Source organism: Poecilia mexicana, unplaced genomic scaffold, assembly GCF_051168715.1.
Source record: "Poecilia mexicana isolate PSO_F unplaced genomic scaffold, ASM5116871v1 scaffold_21, whole genome shotgun sequence".
Taxonomy (NCBI): Eukaryota; Metazoa; Chordata; class Actinopteri; order Cyprinodontiformes; family Poeciliidae; genus Poecilia; species Poecilia mexicana.
The window spans coordinates 8,038,665-8,058,447 of NW_028263390.1; the positions used below are offsets into that span (position 1 = coordinate 8,038,665).

General features: G+C 39.1%; 1 protein-coding gene across 1 annotated transcript in view; it reads left to right on the forward strand.

The window, feature by feature from the left end:
• Positions 1-19,783, forward strand: part of plcb1l (phospholipase C beta 1-like) — a 114,694-nt gene that overhangs the window by 79,287 nt on the left and 15,624 nt on the right. The window contains exons 14-32 of the mRNA XM_015001910.2: positions 1,810-1,984; positions 2,979-3,065; positions 3,466-3,536; positions 5,554-5,650; positions 5,949-6,033; positions 6,788-6,912; positions 7,016-7,170; positions 8,553-8,717; positions 9,336-9,435; positions 9,619-9,723; positions 9,816-9,931; positions 12,007-12,145; positions 12,226-12,279; positions 12,463-12,682; positions 13,327-13,495; positions 14,695-14,771; positions 14,863-14,952; positions 15,054-15,111; positions 15,551-15,637. Of these exons, the coding sequence (XP_014857396.2) occupies positions 1,810-1,984; positions 2,979-3,065; positions 3,466-3,536; positions 5,554-5,650; positions 5,949-6,033; positions 6,788-6,912; positions 7,016-7,170; positions 8,553-8,717; positions 9,336-9,435; positions 9,619-9,723; positions 9,816-9,931; positions 12,007-12,145; positions 12,226-12,279; positions 12,463-12,682; positions 13,327-13,495; positions 14,695-14,771; positions 14,863-14,952; positions 15,054-15,111; positions 15,551-15,637 (2,175 nt within the window). The remainder of the gene's footprint in view (positions 1-1,809; positions 1,985-2,978; positions 3,066-3,465; positions 3,537-5,553; positions 5,651-5,948; positions 6,034-6,787; positions 6,913-7,015; positions 7,171-8,552; positions 8,718-9,335; positions 9,436-9,618; positions 9,724-9,815; positions 9,932-12,006; positions 12,146-12,225; positions 12,280-12,462; positions 12,683-13,326; positions 13,496-14,694; positions 14,772-14,862; positions 14,953-15,053; positions 15,112-15,550; positions 15,638-19,783) is intronic.

Here is a 19,783-nt window from a genome sequence, read left to right on the forward strand (position 1 = left end):
GAGTCGCTGCTGTAGGAGTTACCAAACACAGACTGTCCCATCCACTGTGTTAAATCACTTAGAGATGGCATTAGACTCTGGATGAGTGGTCCTAAGTTCTTCTTTACAATAAATTTTTCTCTTAATTTGGAAATCAAGGTCCAAATTAAGTGGAGAAGAGCAGAGGGGCCCAGATTTCACTTTGCTTGAAGGTCCAGTGCGATGTTTCCTCAGTCGGTGATGATTTGTGGCGACGTGTCGTCTGCTGGGGTTCAACCAGGAAAAGCTGATGAGCTTTTTGAAAATACTGATTTCATTTTTTGAGCAAGACCTGCCAGCTGCCCACACTGCCAAAGGTACCATAAACCGGTTGGATGAGAATGGTATCACTATGCTTGACTGGCCAACAAACTCTTGAACTAAAACCCATGAAGAAAGGGTTTCCTCGAGAGGAAGATATGCAAACAATGTAGACGAGCTTAAGGCTCCTATCAAAGCAACCTGAGCTTCTTTAACCCGTCAGCAGAGCCAGAGCCTGACCGCCACACTGCAATGATCCAGTCATTCATGCAAAAGGAAACCCAACCATGATTTCACTCGATTGCCATTTCCATCCTAAAAATCCTTCTTTATTTGTCCAAAGTAAGAATTTGGGTTTTAAATTTTTCTGTAACTTATATCACTTTGTGTTACAATTGTCAAACAAATCTATATAGTGAGATTGCCTTTTTTAATTGGTTTATGTAAATTGTTACTTGCAGAGTCTGCAACTGCAGAAGTTCAAACCTGTGCAAAAGTATTGATTCCAATTTTTCAGCCAGAAAAACAGTAACCTAGAGCAGCAAAACCGAAACCTAATATTTATTTTATTTCATCCTACACAGTGTAATTACAGCATTTTTCATGACTGTGGCAACGATTATTCGTGGCATGTTGTGACAGGTGAAAGCTAGTAGGCAACAGTCGCTCAAGAGATGCAGCTTATGACGTTTTAAAGCAAAAAGTGTCTGGCAATAGGAGAGAACCGTCCAGTAAAGTGCACAAACAACTGTTTATGGATTCTAGAGAAAGCTGACCTGATTACAGATGAGCTTTACTTCAATAAAGCTATATTTTTTGTATGTTTTTATTGCATCTGCTTGGAGTCAAGATTTAATGCATCTTCCAGTGGTGTGAGTAGAACCATTTGAAGCCGATGCAAACAGGATGTCTAATCGTTTTAGCATCATTTCCCTGCAACAACAGCAGAGAGGTTTTGTGTAGAAAGTAGGTTATTAGGCTGTTAAATCTTGTCTTAATCTGCTGCGTGAATCACTAAACTCCCCTTTGTTGTAAACATTCAGAAAGACAGAGGAAACAAGAATATGTTCATGACTGATAAGTTGTTAACACTGCAGCTGTGCATGTGTATATGTACTCATCATTACTGCAAACTTCTTTTTTTTTAAGAAATGAATTATTGATAAGGCTAAACACAGTGATCCTAAAGCAGTGCATCCCATTAATAATTCAAAACTCTGCCGACTTCAGGCTCGCTCTCTTATGAGTTTGGGTTTAATGCTCAGTTTCCTCCCAAGACGCTGATTGAGGTGTTGATCTGTAATGATCAGCACAGCTTCTTAGGATCTCCAGAGAACTTTTTTTTTTTCTTCTCACTAACATAAATTTACATTTTTGAACAACCTCAAATAAGACATCATAAGCGATTTTTGCACTTTGTTTACGTTTTCAGGTTTTCAAGGTGATTTTTAGGCATTCTGAACTGAAACACATTCCCCCGTTTTCACAGTTATCTCTCTGTCTCTCCATCTTCGTCTCCGCTCCTTTCAGCTTGACGCTGGAGTCCCACTTCCCAGCCCCATGGAGCTGATGGGGAAGATCCTGGTGAAGAATAAAAAGAAACATCAGAAAGCCGAAGGAAGCACCAAGAAAAAGCTCTCTGAACAGGTTTCCAACACTTACAGTGATTCCTCCAGCGTATGTGAGCCGTCCTCCCCCAGCGCAGGTACGGCACACCTGATATCGCGCACACGCTTTCAGATTATCACAAAAAAAAAGATCTTAGCAAGAGACACTGTCGGATATGTTTTATGATGTAAAATGTAACCATCTGGCTCAAAATGTGCTGTGGACCAAAACTTCTCTGGCGCCCAGAGACTGAAGCAGCGAAGCAAAACCCTACTGTTGTTCTGCATTTTATCATTTTTATGGCTCTTTCCATCAGTCCAGAATATTATTGGCTGCTGCACACACCTTCTGGGGCTCCTTAAATACTAGCCAGTGGCAGCCGTCAACTTGTCGGTGTGTGTGTTTGCGTGTGTGTGTGCGTGCAGCTGTGTGTGCATTATGTTGTAACTGTATCACAGCTGCTCCCTGGCTTGAGTTTTCTCAGATCTGTTAACAGCCAGGCTGTAGTGTGCCGCACATTTTATTTGGTCTTTCAAATGTGTGTGTGTATTTGTGTGCGTGTGCCTTGTTGTAAAGTCCACCTCTTATTCCTAGAATTCATGCTGTATTTCTTGCACACACTGCCCCCTAGTGATAGAACATGAGTATGCCAGCACCAAATCTTTTTTTTTTTTTTTTTTTTTTTTTTTTTAATATTGAGTCTTTATTTGAGAGTGGTCAGACAGGAAAGTGGATAATGAGGGAGGGGTAAGATATGCGACAAAGGTCATCAGGGGTCATCCAGGACTCGAACCTGTGATGGTCACATTGAGGACTTTCCACACATGGGTTGTGCTTTACTCCTGTGGCACCTCAGCGCCTAATCCCAAATCATTTTAACCAGTACATTCAGAAGCAATAATTAGGTGAATCTGTACAGACTACAAATATTTTTATCTGTGTAGTGGCATTGAAAGAATAAAAGAACTCAGTTTTTATCTATTTTAGCAAGTGAATCAAAAATAAAGTGCAAACAGTAAATGGAGTTTGAAAAAACAGCAACAAAAATGAAAATTGTTTTTTTTGTTTGTTTTTTTTTATTTCCTCCAAAGGTTCAACTAAAGAAGAGATGGCCGATTCGTCACAACCCTCTGACGGCGCTGAGCTCAACCTGAGACCACATGGCAGGAAGTCTATTGGTGAGTGATGACCTAAGCTTAAAATCATTTGTGTGGTCCTCATTAGGCAGGAGCTGTAGGTCACTTTGATCATTGTCTTGCACATAATTTCCTGTGTCAGTGTGAGCTAAGATATGGATGAAGATACCGAGTCGGTCTCTCATTGTGCATGCAGAGAGGCTGGGTGAGTTTCAGCTTAATATTAAAATAAATATCTGTCACTGAGCTCCATCAGTTACAGCTTCTTGGTGGAAGACTCGCCTTGTTATTTTAAGGTTAATGGATAGAACTTCTTACTAAATAAAGCTACGAAAACATGATCAATACTTAAAAAGGTCAGTGAGGCATTTGCCTCGTCTTTGTGGAAATGTCAAACAAACTTAAGCAATTCATTTTAATTTAACGGTAACTCGTATTTTAGGTGAGGTGGAGGCCGAAAGCGACGATGAGGATGACGACGATGATGACTGTAAAAAGGGCTCCATGGATGAGGTGTGTATGGGGGGACGTGGCACACACGTCACAAATAAAAATCTTAAAATTGTCCTGACTTTTTGCGTTCATCTCCAACTGAATCACAACCGGCTCTTCGAGGTGACGTTTCTACATCTTTGCACTTTGATGGAGGAACACTTCTGCTCATTCTTCTTTGCTAAACAGCTCAAGCTCAGCCTGACTGGATGGAGTGATTCAGCAATGTCTTTATAGCAAAGATACTGCAATTAATATTAACTATTCATTTAATTACCTTGCATTCAGGCTCTCTTTGCCTGTAGTATATTTGCTGATACTTTTAATTATCAGCAAATATAAAAGCACCTCATTACTTTCATTGAGATGAAAGTAATTAATTTATTTTTTTCAAGTATCTGGATGAAACTGTGTGCAGTGTTGATTTTCTGCAACACACTTTGTTTTGCATGTAGATGTTTTATAATCTAACTCTATCTTTAAAAAAAACTTCATGATACTGTTCCTGTATTGTCATAGAGACTTAATTATACACATGTAGCTTCTATTTAGTTACTTACTATTTTATTTGTACTGAATTTTATTGAGGTTATCGGCTAGATGCATAGCATTGCCAAACTTTTCAGATTTTAATTTCTAAAAATGTTTGCTCTAATTTACATTCAGCTACAAAATTTCAAGAATATTTACCAGGATGTAAATATGTATGGTCGGGATGTGACTGAACATGAAAAGTTTCAAGGAGTGTAAATCTTTCTACAAGCCACTGTATCAGTTTTTAAATAGTGCTAATGATTTATAATTGTTTGAATAGGTTTTTTTTTGCACATCTGAGGAAGTCCTCAAATGTTAGATATATATATATATATATATATATATATATATATATATATATATATATATATATATATATATATATATATATATATATATATTTATATGAGTAAAAACCCTTTTAATCAGTCATTGTTGTATTTAAAAGACGCTTCAAACTGAGCTTGAAAAATACTTCAATAATTCCAAAGTGGAAAAAGATTTGTGCAGGTTATTGTTAACCAAAAGGAAAAGCAAATAAAAGATTGTGTCCAAAGCAGGGAGGCGATGCATTTCAGCATCAGGGTCTCCTCTTCTGTCGCAGAGGCTTTGTTGAAGGTTATTGCAATGTGCAACAGTGACCTTCTCTATTGGTCTTTACCCCACTGGACTTGAAGAAGTATCTGAGCAATTTTCTGCTAACAGCTTTGGGGGCTTCAGAGGGGTCCCTAACTCAAAGCCACCCTTCTTTTCATTGGATTCTTCACTTTCTTTGAACCACTGCCTTTGCTGTTTCACCCTCCATATCTCCATAAAGCCGACTTGGGTGGGGGGGGGATCTGTTTTATTTCCAGTTCAATCTGTTGTACAGGTGAACACCAGTGTAGCTGTACTTTTAAAAACTGTCTGTTTACCTAGATAGAAATGTTGTTTAGCTGGATTTCAATCCTTTAAAATGACAGCAAACTGAGTCAATGTAAGCTAAACTCCAGTTGATAAAGAGTGTTATTTTGCTTACCTATTTGAATTGAAGTGAACTACTGGTCCCCTGTTGCTTAGAGCAGATTTGCTTTTTTTCTATTTTTTCCTGACCTTCGTCACACTACTTTATACCTTGTGTTTCCATGGCGACCATATACTCCCTTAGCTGGATGCTTCTCCAGCACTCAAGAGTTGCCCTCCTACCTCTCCAACATTAAGCCAGAGTATGCCATATCTACACATAAGCGCCACTGCTTCAGAATTAGCACATGTACTTCCAAAATTTTGCCGCAAAGTTGGATTATAAATACTTTTTATCAGAACACAACTTAATCTAACGCTACACTATGCAGCTGCTCTGTCTGCAGCGATGAGGATCTTGTCACCTCAGCATGCTGATGTGGCAGCCAGACCAACTTTGCGAATAATTCACTTAAAACAACATTTTCAATATTCTGTTGTACTTGGCAAACACGAAAGAGTGTGAGAACAGCTTAAAGATGTCGTGTCTGTTCATGCACAGGGCACAGCAGGCAGTGAGGCGTTCGCCACAGAGGAAATGTCCAACCTGGTCATCTACATCCAGCCTGTCAAGTTTTACTGCTTCGAGACGTCCAAAAGTAAGCAAGATCCATCAACATTTCACAAGTGTAATAGTGAATGGGAACTATTTTCTTAGTATGCCTTTACTTAGGCATACTGAGAAAAACCACCCATGTTAACTTTTCGTGTATTCTGTGTTATATAACTGTAAACAGTGATATGTTTTGCTTTAGTAGAAGATAATTAAATAAAAATGAAGGTTTCTTGTAAGAAGTGTGGAAATAATGCAGTTTAAATGCCTATTCTCACAATAAGAAGTTAATTGTGTTTAAAAACAGCTGCTGCTTTATTTAATGTTCCCACGTTGACCTGCAGAGATCAACCGGAGCTTCCAGATGTCCTCCTTCGTAGAGACCAAAGCTTTGGAGCAACTGACAAAGTCTCCAGTCGAGTTTGTGGAGTATCCTTCTTTAAGCACAGCGTTCTGCTTTTTACCGTCTGGAAAACATTTGTAGTTTTGCTCGTCTGGTTTCCGCTCTGACGGTAATGACTTGAAGCAGATAGAGGCCAGCTTCGCTCTGCTTCTGTGCTTTTTCATCTCCCGTTTATTCTGTGTTGCGGTTTCACTCCATAACAGCAACAGTGACATCAGCAGCAGCAACAACAACAGTTTAGGTCATGTGTGCATCTGTGACGCGATAGTCATAATCATTTAGCTTTTGAATTATTCATTTTAGCAGTTCTTTTTGGAGAGCGCCGATGATGCAAAATACAACTTTAATTATTTTTAAATACAAACTGGGTGCAGAAGTCTGATTTTTATGATGGATTCACTTTAAAGAAGGTCAAAATGACACATATAGGCTCAAATATCTACATACCTCACTGTTATGTGAACATATGTCTCTTTGACCACGTGCCGTTTCCAGATATGAACAAGTGTGTGGTTAAATTTGTGTCTCACAGTCCAAAATCTTTTGTCGCAGTTTACATTGAAGCCATCACAGAGACTCGGCATTCGGATGAGGTTTTGGGATCTAGGTTTTAAAGGTCTAGTTGTTGTTTTGAGGTGAAGCTGAGGACTTTGATGGGATTCCTCCTCCTTTATTATTATTTTAACTTATTCCTACAATTCAAAGTGGAGTGCTTTGTAGTTTGATGACTAAGCTGTGCACTTACATGCAGCTGTTCTTTACTTAACCGACTGTGCTCAGATACAACAAGCTGCAGCTGAGCAGGATCTACCCTAAAGGTACTCGAGTAGATTCATCCAACTACAATCCGCAGCTCTTCTGGAACGCCGGCTGTCAGCTGGTGGCTCTCAACTTCCAAACTATCGGTGAGGGAAGACGGCAACATCTTTTTTAATAAATCTAATTGGCTAAAAGCTTTATTCGTCTACAGCGTGCAGAAAAAAAAAAAATCCTGTCTGTCGTCCTCAGACTTATCGATGCAGCTGAACCTGGGCATGTACGAGTACAATGGGAAATGTGGCTACAGGCTGAAACCAGAGTTCATGAGACGGCCGGATAAACACTTCGATCCTTTTACTGAGAGCACAGTAGACGGGATAGTCGCCAACACGCTGTCTGTCAAGGTGTGTGTATGTTCATATTGATCCCATTCAGCCTCTGTAGGTTTGTCTGTGTTTGCTTACCTGCTAGAATAGCATGTGGCAGAGGGCGTTTTATTTATCAGAGCGTGTGTCACTCGAAATCAGGTCAGGGTTCAATGAAAACGTTGCACGTAGGGCTGAAACGATTCCTCGAATGATTCGAGTACCTCGATTACTAAAATTCCTCGAGGAAAATTTACCCGCCTCGAAGCTTCGTTAATTTATGTTTTATTAGTTAGCGCACCGTGTTCCGACCAGGACTTCATTTGCGTTGCGCGGAGCTCTCACTTCCGCCTCTGAGTTGTTGACAAAAGCTAAGTCTCAGCGGCATAAAGTCCAATCTTCAAGATTGGCCCGTGGGGATTTTATTGATTGATGATAATGCCCGACTTTTTATCGTTTTTGGGGAACCAATAAGCATCCTTAAAATGACTGGGGGAATGCCTGGAGTACGGCAGCATTTCTCCTCCGGGGCTGCTGGTTGAAAGCGAACGGCGGGAAGAGCGCTGAGGTGAGCGGATAGCCTGAACAGGGCGGGCGGCTGAGTAGCTGATGCTTACCGTGTAAATGTAGCTTTACCGACGAACCGCACAATAAATTTCATATCCCGGTCTGAAGAAACGGGTGGCGGAGCGCATCGTACATGGCTGGTAGATGAGTTTCTGAGTGTGACCAGTGAAGGTGTCGTAAATATCCCGTATTGCTTCCCCCCGTGTTCGTCCCCCGGTCTAACGGTTCGTCAGTCCGCTGGTCTATTTCCTCCCCTCCACCCCATCTTACGTTCGTTCATTCGCCCTCTCCTCCCACTCCAGGCGGCATTTCCCGTATTTTCAAACCCAAAGCGTGACAGGTTAGGTGGCAAGGTGAGTTTAATTAATCTATTAAACTCACTGAAGATGAATACATAAACTAAAAGCTGGATTGTAGACATTTTTTATAAGCATATTTGTGAGCCTGCCTCTTTGTTATTAAATTCAATATAATTTCAGATTTTTCTATAACTTTTCTTCTGGTTAACTTAGAAAGTGAGCTATTATTGTTACAGGTTAGTTTTCTAAACTACAAAAAAAAGCAACTGTTAGGGATGCTCAAATATGAAAAATTGGACTGATATTGATATCTGATAGTAACACCGGTATTATGCCAGATTTACCAATATTTCATTTTATAATTTTTTTTTATCCGATTACTCGATTAATCGTAAGAATAATCGATAGATTACTCGATTACTAAAATATTCGTTTACAACAGCCCTAGTTGCACGACTGGTTTGCAAAATGCGATTATGTTTCTGATCTGGTTCTGGATCCAGAATGTCCTTCGCTCAGTCACGCAGTGACTTCATTTTCATTTATTTATTGCAGATCATCTCAGGTCAGTTCCTGACCGATAAGAAAGTAGGCACATACGTGGAGATCGACATGTTTGGCCTGCCAGTGGACACCAAGAGGAAAGCGTTCAAGACCAAGACATCTCAGGGCAATGCCATCAACCCTCTCTGGGAAGAAGAGGCCATTGTTTTCAAAAAGGTGAACTTTGTGTTAAAACTTCACTTCATGTGTAAGAAATTTAATAAAGTTGATTTTCCTGACATGTACAAAATCACAAAGTACAAATTTACTCAAGGATAAAATTATAGATACCTTGATGTAAAATATGATGAGTGTATGGAACTGAATTGGGTCTTATTAATCTGCAATGCTAAATAATAGATCGTGCTTAATAATGCTTAATAATACTCTTTTTTATTATTATTATTTTTATTTATGTATTTATTTACTGAAATGTTCTAAGTACCATACACGTATTTGGTAAGACTTCTTTCATAAAGCTCTTCATCATCACCTTTACAACTCAGTTTTATCTTTTTTCTTCTTTTTTTTTCACTCCTATAACGTGTACTTTTAGAGGGTCATTTAAAATATCCCAGAATAGCATATTTTTTGTTTGGGGAAATCATTTAATTTAGCACAGTACAGTGCTTTCTGTTTAGAAATACTGGCAAATGCATCAAAGTAAACAGTGAAAAACCAGATTATGAGCTGGATCTTAATATAAACTGGACTAGAACATTATAAAAAAATTAAAAAATCACCTTTTATTATTCCTATGATGTCATCTGATGCTGTATATGCTGTTATGTTTAGGTCGTCCTTCCTACACTGGCTTCACTGAGGATAGCAGTGTTTGAAGAAGGAGGAAAGTTTATTGGCCACCGCATCATGCCTGTTTCAGCCATCCGTCCAGGTGACAAAACTCATTTCTTCTCAATGTAATTTAAAACCATATTAAATGCTGCTGTTTTTTTTTTTTTTTTTTTAAAGTAAACATTACATATTAACATGCGTAAGAATGTTACATTTTACAAGACATTAAAGCGCATCATTTTCTTCCTTTGCAGAAATGTAACATCTCTCATTTGTGTTTCAGGTTATCGATATATCAGTCTAAGGAACGAGAAGAACCAGTCGCTGATGCTGCCCGCCCTCTTTGTTCACGTTGAAGTGAAGGACTACGTCCCAGACACGTTTGCAGGTAAGTCATTGGGAGAGAAAGGAAATAGAAATCCTGTTTTGTCATCTGGGAGTACCAAATGTTTTTTGTTTTTTTTCCTCCCTGCTCCTTAGACGTCATTGAAGCCTTGTCCAATCCCATCCGCTATGTCAACCTGATGGAGCAGAGAGCCAATCAGCTGGCTGCTCTCACCTTAGAGGAAGGAGGAGAAGAGGAGGGTGACAAAGAGGTACGTGAATATTAAAAAAAACAACAAAAAAAAACGCTTTACCTCAAGTATAACTCATTTTACATAAATGTCTAATTGATATTTTGGGATTTATGTAGGTTTTTATGCAATTTACTATTTTGATAACAATTTGAGATAAGCTAGAAAGGAGATATAAAGTTGTGTTTTTCACTTGTTAGACAGTTCACGTGACATCCAACCTTTATATGCTAAATTTTAGCTTGATAAAATATATAGAGGTACTTCAAATGTTTTCTTCCAGGTGACGCCGTTAACGCTCTAATCCACCGTCCTCCTCATAATAAATTTAGGATGCACAGGAAACATTTAGGTGACGTTTTAGCTTTCTAAACTTCTTTTGAAATTTTGTATATGCATAGCAAACAGCTCAGAGTGAAGCTGGTCACACGTTAAAGTAAATTTTCTAAATTCTTTCCTGTATGATTTTAATTGAGGGTCAGATAAAAACCCTCAAACACAATCTCTATTCTTTCATATTTAAGACTGACTTAAATGTCGTCATTCACATCCTTGCCATCCTGATCAAGATTCCCACAGAGAGGTTTTATTCTCACAGTCTTTGAGGAGTACTTTGATCTTGTTGGGAACTCGAGTCTGCTACAAAGTAATATTTATCTCTCCCTCTGCAAATAGCACAGTTTTGGAAATTTGCTATAGAGAGAACGGATTTCCTCTTCAAATAAGCACTGTTAAGATGCAGTTTAGATCGAAATGATGTAGGAAGTGTTTTATTATCACCAGGAGAGTTTAAGCTGTTCTAAACCATGTAATGAAAGAATAAATTAATTAATCTTAATCTTATTCCTGCCACAAATACCTATGGATACTATCAGCCGGCTGTCTGCCCCACTTTAATTCCAGGCCATCCATGATAAATTGAACTTTAGCCAGCTGTGTAGCAGCGATGTTGTGATTTTTATATAAAATCTTACAAGATCGTCTAGTTTAAAACTTTAAACCTGAATTTAAGTGTAATTTAAGTTGTACGTATATTGAATTCTGGTGTTATTAATGGATCCCTTGATTGTTTGTGTCAAATAACCTCATGTGATGAGTAGTTTGAAAACACTTTAGATGTGCACATTTGACAAAATGTGTTAATTTGTCCAGCTGAACCAAAGACGTGTCTCTGTATTCTGGAACTAAACTAAAAGTGGTAACTATTAAATCAGGCACTTAGCATAACGTGCAGGTAGAAACAAGTGGCAGTCGGTGTGTAGATGTAGTTTGTTTGAACTGACATAATGGGGATAAGCAGCCAGGGATTGTTGAGGCTGCTGCTCATGTGCAAATTCTGTGTTAGCATAGCTCGCACATAGCAAGTGACTTATTCAACTAGATTTGCTTCTTTGTTTCACCATGTATCTCAGGACTGTAGAAATATGTGCAGCTTTGTAACATCTGCCTTTGTAGTTTAAAGCTCAAGCTCTGAAATTTTAAAGCTGCAGAAGCAGAGCAATGGGGAAAAGACAGAAAAAGGGGGATTATCTCTGAGAGAAACGTGAGAATTTAAAATATTAAAATGGGGACACATTTATCATGCGAGATGAGGCAGGACCCAGGTTATTAGCAAAGGGAACCGCAACGGACGCCTGTCCCTGAGGGTCCTCTTTCATCTGCTTTGCCAGCTGATATGATTACCCGAGAGGATTTCTTGTTTCATGCTGTGACCATGGCAACAGGGACCTTATGATCTAGAGCGTGGAAAGGGAGGGCATAAATGTGGCGAGAGAACAGAAAGAGAGCAAAGATCGGGCTTGAGTGATTTGCATCAAAGTTTAAGTGGTACGAGCGTTCTCAGTGTGAGGAGAGAAAGTAAGACCTGCTGGCACTCGATACCATCTGCAATGCTAAGAGTGGGCTACCAACGCTATGTTTACAGACTGGCCCACACAGCACTGGTAAACAAGTGAACTCTGAAGATAGAAAAAAAATAAAAAATTTCTAAAGCTGTTTTTAGGTTCACTGCTATCCGTGTGTAGTTTTCTGTTGAAACCAGTTGACTCTTTTGAAATGAAGCGGATCTGCATGTTTGTGCTTAATTTGATGAACAGGTGGAGGCAGGAAGTGATGCGCCCGCGGAATCTAAAGTGGACCAGAGGGCAGCAGTACCTGCGGAGAACGGAGTGAGTCACACTCCCATTATCGCCCCCAAACCTCCTTCACTTGTTGGGCATCAGCCTCAGTCTGCAGGTACGAGACTTCCTCAGCCCTTTGCAAATAATCGAAGGTCCAGATCTTCTGCCACTTACTTAATATGCTTGGGGGAACAGGTTCACTAAAACCATCAGTGAAGACAGAAGACATCATACAGAGCGTCCTCACTGGTAGGGTTCAAAACGATCTACGCTGCTCACGAGTAACTTCTCAGCTTAAATCTGTAATCAATGCTATTCCTGTTATTTTTGTGTAAGTAAGCCTTCCTTGACTCTTCCGAAAACGTCATCACGAACGTACAAATTATAATCTCTACTTTTATTTTCACCGTCACCGTTCTGGCGGTGTTCCAGAGCTGGAGGCTCAGACAGTGGAGGAGTTGAAGCAGCAGAAGGGGTTTGTCCGGGAGCAGCGGAAGCAGTACAAGGAGATGAAGGAGCTGGTCAAAAAACACCACCGCAAAACAAGCGAGCTGATCAAGGAGCAAACGGCCCGCGTCTCTGAGCTGCAGAGCCAGCATCAGAGGCGACGCTCCACCCTGCAGAAGAGCCACAAACGTGACGGTAAGAAAAGGTAGGTGACGCTCTCCTTCTGCTTTACTTCCTAGTTGCTTTGATGTCTGAATTCATGTAAACTTGATTAAGTTACGATCAAGTTGATTTAAACGTCCAATAGCTGAATTTCTGACCCATTCTAACCTTTGACTTCAAGTTCATAATGATGGACGTTTTTAATTTAAAGAAATTATTTTCTGAATTGTTACCCAATTCAATAATTTGTAAGATCTCAGCATAAAAAAAGATGTGATGCATTTAGTAAACAACTGGTAAACTGTATTATTTTGAATACACTGTGTGTATTAAAAATAACGTTGAAATATTATTTCCTTTAGAAATTATAAAGATTTATGGATGAACTTTTTTCAGTTTTATAAATGTTTGAATCAGTTTATTCTCATAAATGTTTTTTAAGGCACTTCCAGAAGAAATATACAATTTTTCTTGACTTTTTCCTAATGCAGCTATTTGGGCTTTTTTGTTGTTGTTGTTAATATTGCTAATACTGTAGTCAAAATCAATAATTTGATTTTGTATGTTTGCATACATTCAATTGCTCTCTCTAGTTTTACCAATAAAATCCCCCCTTGAAGGATTTTTGCAGGGGCTCTAATTAGAGTCTGTTTATGTGTCTCACTCTGTTTTATGTTTGTCACGAAGTCGGTCTGAAAACTCGCTGTCGACTCTGGACCAAGAACTGTGTGAGCTGGACCAGGAGTGCGGCCAGAAACTGGCAGAGCTGAAGGAGCAGCAACAGCAGCAGCTGCTTAAACTCCGCCAAGAGCAATACTACAGCGAGAAATACCTGAAACGAGAACACATAAAACAGGTACGCACCCCGCAGAACACACACACACACACACACACACACTCACACACACACACACACACACACACACACATACAGGTACATCTCAGCAAATCTGAATATTATCTAAGAGTACTTTATTCCAGTAATTCAGTTCAAAAGGCGAACATGATAGATTAAACACAGAGTAATATATTCTAAGTATTTATTCCTTTCGTGTTTAATGATTATGTCTAATCAAACCCAGAATTGTTGGAGTTTTCATAACAAAGACTGCTTTGTTACAGCAAAGTCATTAACACCCTGTATGAGAAAGATAAGCCTCAAAAGATCATTCTAGTCCCGTAAGAAAGAATAGTAATGGAAAGATGAGTGATAAAAAACAATATAAGGTAGAAAAAGTTACACAAGCATCACGAATACGAGAAGCCTTAATGTTACAAAGCTAAAGTTCTTCATGAGTTTTAAGGAGATTTCAGCTGTAGTTCCACATAAAGACCTGGGCTACAACTCCATCTTGTTAGGCCGCTCTTCAACCATAGACATTGTAAGAAGCATCTAAACTTGTGTAAAATGATCAGCTTGGTGGCTTTTCTCATCAGGCTGTTGTAGATTAAAACAAAGCCATATATAAAACGCATACCAATATGTTCTCATGTCTCTTAAGGTGGATAATAGCAGCGTTTTTAAGTCGTTGCTCCCACATAGCAATGACATGCAGAGCGTGAACTCGAACATGCGGCTACTTTCTTTGGCATGAACAGATGCGCCACACTCAGACCGCATCCTGTCCTGACTTGCCGTCGACGGATGATGTGCTGACGGACGATGTGCTGACAGCCTCCTGCTGTCCCGAAGCTTTGGAAAAAGCAAGCACAGACAAGTGAATAAACGAACGCTGCAATCAGCTCCAGGTCATCCCCCTGAAGGGTTTGACAGACATCACTTTGCTGCTTCTGCTCGTGTTCTGTTGGATGATGTGGAAAACCGAATGTGTTCAGGTCCGGTGCATCTGCGCGGTGAACACAGCTGAGGTGTTTGACAGGAACGGTTATGCCAAGTGAAGAGGATGAGCAACAAGTCTAACAGCAGTTGTTTACTTGTTCTGCTGCTTGATTATAATCAGAAACGCAACATGTGCAGCTTCATCTGAAAGAATCAAATCTGATGTTTTAGCGCTTTCTTAGTGTCGCAGAATGGATGTGTTTGTTTGTCCCCAGCTGGTCGAGAAGCTGACGACTATAGCAGAGGAGTGCCAGAGCGCTCAGCTTAAAAAGATCAAAGACATCTGTGAAAAGTAAGACTGGGTTTATCACTCGTGCTTAAACAAATACAGAACAACCCCTTTCGCTTTTTGACGTCTCTCGACTGTATTCCAACACCGACAGAGAGAAGAAGGATCTGAAAAAGAAAATGGACAAGAAAAGGCAAGAGAAGATCAACGAGGCGAAAGCCAAAGACAAGAATTTAACAGAAGAGTACGTTTTTCGACGTTTTTTTAAAACGGGATGTAATCATTTATTGACCACTAGATGTCGCTGTAGACTAAATGTGTTAATAAATCTTTTGTCCCCTACAGAGAGAAGTTAGAGATCAACAGATCTTTTGTCAACGAGGTGGTACAGTACATTAAACGGGTAAGCAGGCATGTTACAGTCAATATCCTCCAGTTATTTCTGATTCACGTTTTTATTCATCCATTTATCTTTCAACATGGAAATGGTTTAGTGTGCATATGTGTGTTAGAATGGCTCATTCAAAGCCAAAGTGGAGAATCTGGGGCAAGACTTAAATAGCGATTTTCCCAGATCATGTTTGTCCAGTGTGACTGAGCTGAAGCTTTTTCCAAACAAAAATGGCCAAGATTTCAGACTCTAGATGTGCAAAGTTGGTAGATCATTACCCAAAAACTGTAATAATTGCTGAAAAAGGTGGTTATACAAAGTATTGAATAAAGAGGCTGAATACAAATTTATGCCACACTTTACAGATTTTATTTTTCTTTTTTTGCAGAATCTGTAATTTTTGCAATGTACTGTAGGTAAAAGATCTCAAACTGTGTGTTTGCATTTGTAGATGGAAGATGCTCAGTGTAAACGACAAGAGAGGCTACAAGAGAAGCACAAGGACATTCGGCAGCAAATCTTGGATGAAAAACCAAAGGTGAGCTTGTCAGAAATATTTTCTTATCATAGTACACTTGTGTCTTTAAAAAGAGATGAATCAGCTTTGGAATTTTTGTTTTTTGTTTTTTGTTTGTTTTACAAGGACGCCAAATAAAGTACAGATGTCCCTAGAAATTAAATTATACTTTTGGTTAAAGATTCTACTTCGGTAAAAGAAAAAAAAGGTTTGGTGTGTGTGTGTGTGTATATATATATATATATATATATATATATATATATATATATATATATATATATATATATATATTAGAGGTGTGCCGATCGATCGGTCACCGATCATAATCGGGCCGATTTTCGTGAAAACGTGCATGATCGGTGATCGGCGATCATTGTCTCTTTTACCGATACCGATCACCTGCTTCTCATTTCGCAGCCTGCTTGTGCAGCTGGTCTCCTCTTTCCTTCACTCTGTGCAAACGCGCAACAACAAATCCTAAGCGATGTGGAACTATAACGCACTGAGTGAATGGGGAAGTTTGCGTGTTGTGGGGAAAATTGAAGCATGTCAAAAATGCATCAACACAACGAAGCTAATACGACACAAAAACAATGCCATACTTGACGGAGTTTGGCTACATCGAGGCTCACTGCAGTAAAAAAGACATACGGAGGATCAGATAGCAGGTAAAGCAGCGCACAGCTACAAACACTCACCCGGATTAGCATGACGGTCAGAAAGCTAAACAAATAACCCGCAAAATTATTTAAGTCTTCGAGCTGCGATGTAAGACGCTGGTTCTGCTCTCCTGTTGAACCGCTGCTACGCTACAGGTAGTAATATTTGACAGATGGAGCTTCGCTTCTGCTCCACCTGGTAGTGACTCTCTCACCGAACCTCTGCTTAAAGCTGCAGCATCTAACTTAAAAAAATACATTTTACCTACATATTAAAACTTTCGCTGTCCTAACATGAGACAGATAATCTCTAAAAAAATAATCGATCCCTGTTCTGTATAATTACTCCGCTCAGTCAGAAACAGCCAATCAGAGCTAGCAGTAATCAGCTAGCCGCCATGCTATCAGGAAGTTTTCATTCAGTAACTCTGGATTGTTTATTGTAATGGATCCTGTTTTTGCCTTTGAATGTTAAGTTTTATACTTGAACTTCTTGGCAATGTTGAGAGGTTTTATTTTGGCTCTTTGCATTATTTAGCCTCTTCAGAGCCTTCATATGTTTTCAGTCTGTTAAAGACAGTATTATCAATACCAGTACAATTTGCACAAAGCCTGTTTTGTTTAGTTTTCTTCTTGGAAAAAGTTATTAAAAACAAGTTTTTGTCTAAATTAAGGTGAATTCATGGTTCCTTTTTCCACATAATGTAACCGGTAGTGTTTATGATAAAAAATAAATAAATAATAATTATGTGATCGGTATCGGTGATCGGTATCGGTGTATCGGCCCTCATGGGTGATCGGTATCGGTATCGGCAGGAAAAAACCTGATCGGCACATCCCTAATATATATATATATGAATTTTTTAATTAACAGTAGCAAAGTAGAGTTTGATGGACAAAACTCTTGGACAGCATGAACACTCATCAGGATTTCCTCTGTGCTTGGTTACTTTGTGGAGCAAATATGTAGGTATTCCATAAGTAAAAAAAAAAATGAATCCCTAATATATCAAATATGGCTGTGGAGTACTTACAAATAGTCTTTAACCTTCTAAAAAGAACATAACATGTAAATAATCCAATCAAAAGTTTTATTTTGTTTGGCTTTCTTTATTTGTTATATAGATTAAAAATATATGAATAAAAACTCAGTATTGTGTAGTATTTATCTCATATGTGACTCTACCCAATTAAATAAAAGGTGGTTCAACCTTTCAACCACTAGGTGGCGATCTGAGTAAGACATTTTCCTGCTTCACTCTGCACTGTACCTTAAGTGAGCCCAGGCAGGGCATTTAATAACCACTGCTGATTTGTTTTATGCTACATTGTTAGCATCAGATTATGTATGTGAATGTTTTATTGTTGGGCTGTAAATGTTCCATTCATGTTTGCTGAAAACTGGGTTATTGCTTTACAACATCCACTTCCCTGCAGTAGCTGTATCCGTCTGTGGCCCTTGTTATGAAAGCATTCGGTTATTAATGCTGTGATACTTATTGATTTACTCTCTGTGTGTTTGGGTTTGTTACTCTGGTTCATACATGTCAGTTTCACTTGTTGTTGTGACCTTCCTTGTAGGACGGTTGTGCTTCTGCAGAGCATGGTAACAACATCCGTGCATTCTGGTATTGAGCACTAATTCAGCATAATTGTGGCATTAACAAGTTGCAAACAAACAACAGTTAAATTGCAACTACAACTTTGACTTTTCTTGCCAATATTCTATGAGCTATTACGAGTTATTATTAATTGCAGCATTTGTAGTGGATATCATGGCAGATTTGCACCATAAGGACCAGCAGACTGGTCTGTGTATTGTGAGATCACAACCCAGCAGAGTGCCTGGATTCAGTGGCCCCTGTTAATGATTCCTTTGGCAACATCCTTCACACTACTTTGGCAGAAAAATCCTTTAGTCAAATCATTTTGACCATATATTTTTTTGTTCTGTACACATTTCCATAAACATCCGGAATGCTAATGCCCAATACCTTCCAGATCTGGATGCTGGAATTGAAGCTGTGTTATTACAATAACAGCTTCAATTCCAGCATCCAGATCTGGAAGGTATTGGGCATTAGCATTCCGGATGTTTATGGTAGAACCAGTTCATCAGGTTCTACCAGTACGTCTGCTCGGGGAAACCGAATCAGGACATTACATTTAAAAAGGCATAGATTGTATTTTAAGACGGGTTTTTTTCTAACATTTTAAATCACTTGTCAGTCCTTTTTTTGTTGTTTTTACTGGAATAAGAATAATGGTATCAATGTAATTTCTATCCTAAAATCTTTTACAGTGTAGATTTGTTTCTTTACAGCCCTGACAAAATAAATCAGGTTGGCAGATATGTAGACAGGACAACTATTAACTGCACACTTTATGGAGCATTCTGGAAAGCAAGCTGCAGGAGGTTTTGTTAAGTTTAACTCATGCAGGAAACACAGCAAACATGATGAGTTGAGACCAGGCTTTAACTTTTTGTCTATACAAGTGCAGCACCATTTGTTGCTAGAAGCCAGCATTGATCATCCTGCTGAACATACCACCCCCCCGCCCACACACCCCCACAGTAAAACATGGGTGTGGCAGCATCATACTGTTGGGTTGCTTTTCCTCAGCTGGAAAAGACTGGAAAATTGCGAAGAGTAGAGTTAATTAGAGTATGGATGGAGGAACAAAACCTGTTAAGGGTTTTGTTAACAACCCTGAAGGTACCACTGGAACTATAGGGTTAAAGTTGAGCCTTTTATCCTATAAAAACTCTATCATTGTGCACTTGATCTTTCACATGCAGTGCTGGTAAAGAAATAACCAAAAGGTGGTTCTACAAAGTATTAACTCTTGTAAACAGTGCTGGACTGTGTAGAAACAATGTATGGAGACTGAGGTCAAGCTCAATATCTGTCATAAGAACAGAATAAAGGATCTTAGTATTGCAGCATATTTTAAATTAGAAATGCAGCAAACATAAAAAACCAAAGTCAAACACGTAATTTTCACTTTTGTTTAAATATGTAAGGATTGTTGCATTGTTCTCCTCTCCTTTGCCCTTTTTGATTTATTTGCTCTAAAAAGTGCTCGTTCAAGCACTTCATAAAGCTCTGTTACAACAGACTGGAGACGTGATGTGATGCAGAGTGCATGCTTACCACTTCAACTCGTGAGTTATTGCTCTCCCCTCTCCGCCTCCTTCTCTTTAAAGAGAATCTTAAATCTCAGATCTTCTGCTGAAGACAGCTTCATAAACTCCCACACTCCAAGTGACAGCTCCTCATTTCTTTGAAACCACCTGGACTCGAGTGTGGGAGGTGAAGAGTAGACATCCAGTCCAATAATTCACATACATTCAGTTGTCTCTGTCTTTCCATAAAAGTGCACTGGAGAGGAATAAAGTGTTCTACAGAAAGTGGTAGGATGAAGTGATCATGGATTTCTTTTGACTGATTTTTGATGTCAACCGTTAATGAATGAAGCTATTTAACTGTTTTTATTGATTTCCTGT